At 31.5% G+C, this 3367-nt stretch overlaps 1 protein-coding gene across 1 annotated transcript in view; it reads left to right on the forward strand.

The window, feature by feature from the left end:
• LOC106473428 (arrestin, lateral eye-like) overlaps positions 1 to 3367 on the forward strand; it is a gene marked incomplete at its 3' end in the record, with an annotated part of 34908 nt that overhangs the window by 31222 nt on the left and 319 nt on the right. The window contains exon 5 of the mRNA XM_013934109.1: positions 2200 to 2338. Within this exon, the coding sequence (XP_013789563.1) occupies positions 2200 to 2338 (139 nt within the window). The remainder of the gene's footprint in view (positions 1 to 2199; positions 2339 to 3367) is intronic.

Genomic DNA, 3367 nt, shown 5'->3' on the forward strand with positions numbered 1-3367 from the left:
CGAAGTTACGGAAAATTAATTAACAAACGGAGACGTAACAGCAGTTATTATTCTTAACTTTGTTTAACACAAACTGGAGTTTATTATGAGACATTTCTATAAATCACGACCTATATTTCGTGGATTGGGGAACTGTAATAGAGAAATATTGAGCTAATTAAGTTACATTCTGATGATATAGGTCGTGATTTTATCTAATAATCCTGTTCTTTTACAAGGTTTCGAGAATAGCCTCGTTACCAATCTATAATACTTGTAAATAATTATTTCGAATGTTAAGTTTACAGAAGGTCGAGAAGGGCGCTTACTCTACAACAATATTTAGCTTCCACTGTTTAATTTATAACAACAATGCACTTTCTTAAACGCGACAATATACATATATTTTTTCGCTTTACGTCTTGCAAATTAATGATTTTGGGTTTATTAAGATAGGGGCGACAGCCACAAATTTATTTAGCAAAGACAAAAACTGAGTAAGCATATGAAGAAAATACCCTTGACAAGAACTGAGTAAGCATATGAAGTAAATAGCCTTGAGAAGAACTGAGTAAGCATATGAAGAAAATATCCTCATCAACTTTTTGTTCCTTTTTTTTAAGCTGATTTTCCACATGTTTTGAAACTGAGAATTAATAATTATCAACTTATGAAGCTTGCGTCTCCCTCTTTCCTAAGTAATTTTTCTGGTCACGAAAACCTTACTTCCTTCAATGCACTCTTCACTTCTGATATATATGTATACAAAGACGAACAGCTGATAGGTTCATTTGACCGTTTATTATATGACCTTTTTGGTACCTGTGTTACACCATATGTTCACAGCCCAATAGGAGCACCAATTTCAAGCTGAAAACTTCTGTTTATTAAGTGTTGTATAATCATTACGGAAAGTGTTTAATCAGTAAGTGTTGTATAAACACCCAAACCCTTCTGTTTACTAATGTTGTATAAACATAACTAAAAACTTGTAATTAATGAGTGTTGTATAGATATTGCTTAAAATTTGGGATTATTAATCGTTGTATAAACATAACTGAAAACTTTTAATTATTGAGTATTGTATAAATAAATTACTTAAAACTAGTGATTATTGTTGTATAAACATTGCTTAAATCTGGTGATTATTAATCGTTGTATAAACATTGCTTAAATCTAGTGATTATTGTTGTATAAACATTGCTTAAATCTGGTGATTATTGTTGTATAAACATTGCTTAAATCTAGTGATTATTAATCGTTGTATAAACATAAGTGAAAACTTTTAATTATTAAGTGTTGTATAAATAAATCACTTAAAACTAGTGATTATTGTTGTATAAACATTGCTTAAAACTAGTGATTATTGTTGTATAAACATTGCTTAAATCTGGTGGTTATTGTTGTATAAACATTGCTTAAAACTTGTGATTATTATTATAAACATATACTTTTAAAAGTAATCACTTCCCCGATGAAAATCGTTCATTTATATATATTTATTAAACTTTATGCTTAAAATTATTTCTACGACATTTCCATCAAATCTTTGTTCAACATAACACGCAAAATTAATTTACCCGCTGCTGTGAAATTAAAAGTTTTAGAACACTGCCTCTAGTCATATGCACCCAGGCTAGCAAAGTAACTGACAGTTTGTTCTCTATGTGCGCGCCATCTAATTTTTAAATCAGTTTAAATGTCTTACGTAGAAGTCGCCGATTTATCCACAACGAAAAACTTCGGGAAAAGAATTATTTAATTTAACTTAGTTTGTTTCCAAGCATCAAATATATATATTTTTAAAGTCGTTCAATGCTTTAAATAATCAAGTACGCAAACTGAGGGGGATAAAAGCTATTTGTTTGGAAAGTTCATTGCTTACAGCAGTATATATATATACATATATAAATTAAATTTGTCCGGACCTAAAGGTTAACAGCAAAGCCTGTTTGCTCTGTTCATCTGATTACAAATATATATATGAAGTACATTTACATATATTAGGGAATGTTTTGAAAAATGCTGTCTCCATAGTTACTTGGGTTTTCTAGAGAGATAGATAGTATACCTAAATGCAGATGTAGAACATCTAAAAAACGTGTCTAACTTGTTTGCATTATCTAAAGTATCTCTGTAAGATGTGTACAGTATACTATCTCTAACTTTTTCTTTAAAAAACAAAGAAATATATCTAACCATCTGTTCATTTTCTTGTAGAAGTGTGGTTAATTTGGCCATAAGGAAGATCCAGTACGCCCCCTTGTGGCCAATTGTTGGCCAACCATCAGCTTCGACCCACAAAGACTTTCCTCTTAGCACAGGGAAAGTTTTCCTTGAAGCAACACTTGACAAAAAGGTAATTGCCAATTCTTATAACATACTCACCTGTATTTGTAAATCATCTATCTTATAATAATATATTGCAGCATTGAAACACTCCAAGCTACTTCACTCTTGGAATAGTCTGTAAAGTGTGAACAATTTGTTAATGAAATTGATATATTAATCTATATATTGATCAAAGTAGCTTTCAAACAAGACATAGTCCTGGCCTGGCGTGGCGTTGCCTAGTGGCAAGCTTGCTGGAATTGTGAGTCGGTGATTGGTGGTTCACGGCACATTTTGGCAAAAATGCACTCCACACCTTGGAGCCGTGGGCATGCTATAATTAGAACAGTCAAATTCCACTAATCGACCAAAAAAAAGTAACCCAAGAGTTGGCGGTGTGTGTTGTTGTCTAAATGCCTTCCATCTAGTCTATCAGTTCAAAATTAGGGACGACTTTGCGCAGATATGCCTCTCTCTTTGTGTAGTTGTGAGCGAAAATTCTAAAACAAACGAAACATTCTGTTTATTTTTTATATCACTGGTTGCCTATTTGTTTATACATCACATCATTTAATATTAGTATCATTAAAAGTGGATCTGTTGTTTAATTAATATTCCAACGCTGAAAGAGCGCTACATATCTTTCATTTTATGCACTACACTTAAAATTATGGATCGTTTGTTTACTCCTCTCCTCCGGAATAAGCGTTGCGGGTGCAATGACCCTCTGTGGCACAGCAGCAAGTCTGATAGCTCATAATGCTAGAAATCGGGTTTCAATACCCGTGGAGGGTATATAACAGATAACCCATTGTGTAGCTTTGTGCTTAACTACAAACAAACTATACACATATATATATTTTCATACATACAAACAAACTATATATATATATATATCTATTCATACATACAAACAAACTATATAGATATATATATTCATACATACATATATATATATATATATATATACTACTTATTTTAATTTTTTAATATAGTACTACCTATCTTCGTTTATTTTATTTTACGTACGTTCGTTACGGTTTACGTTAGAACGTAA

Source organism: Limulus polyphemus, unplaced genomic scaffold (genome assembly GCF_000517525.1).
Source record: "Limulus polyphemus unplaced genomic scaffold, Limulus_polyphemus-2.1.2 Scaffold6164, whole genome shotgun sequence".
Lineage (NCBI taxonomy): Eukaryota > Metazoa > Arthropoda > Merostomata > Xiphosura > Limulidae > Limulus > Limulus polyphemus.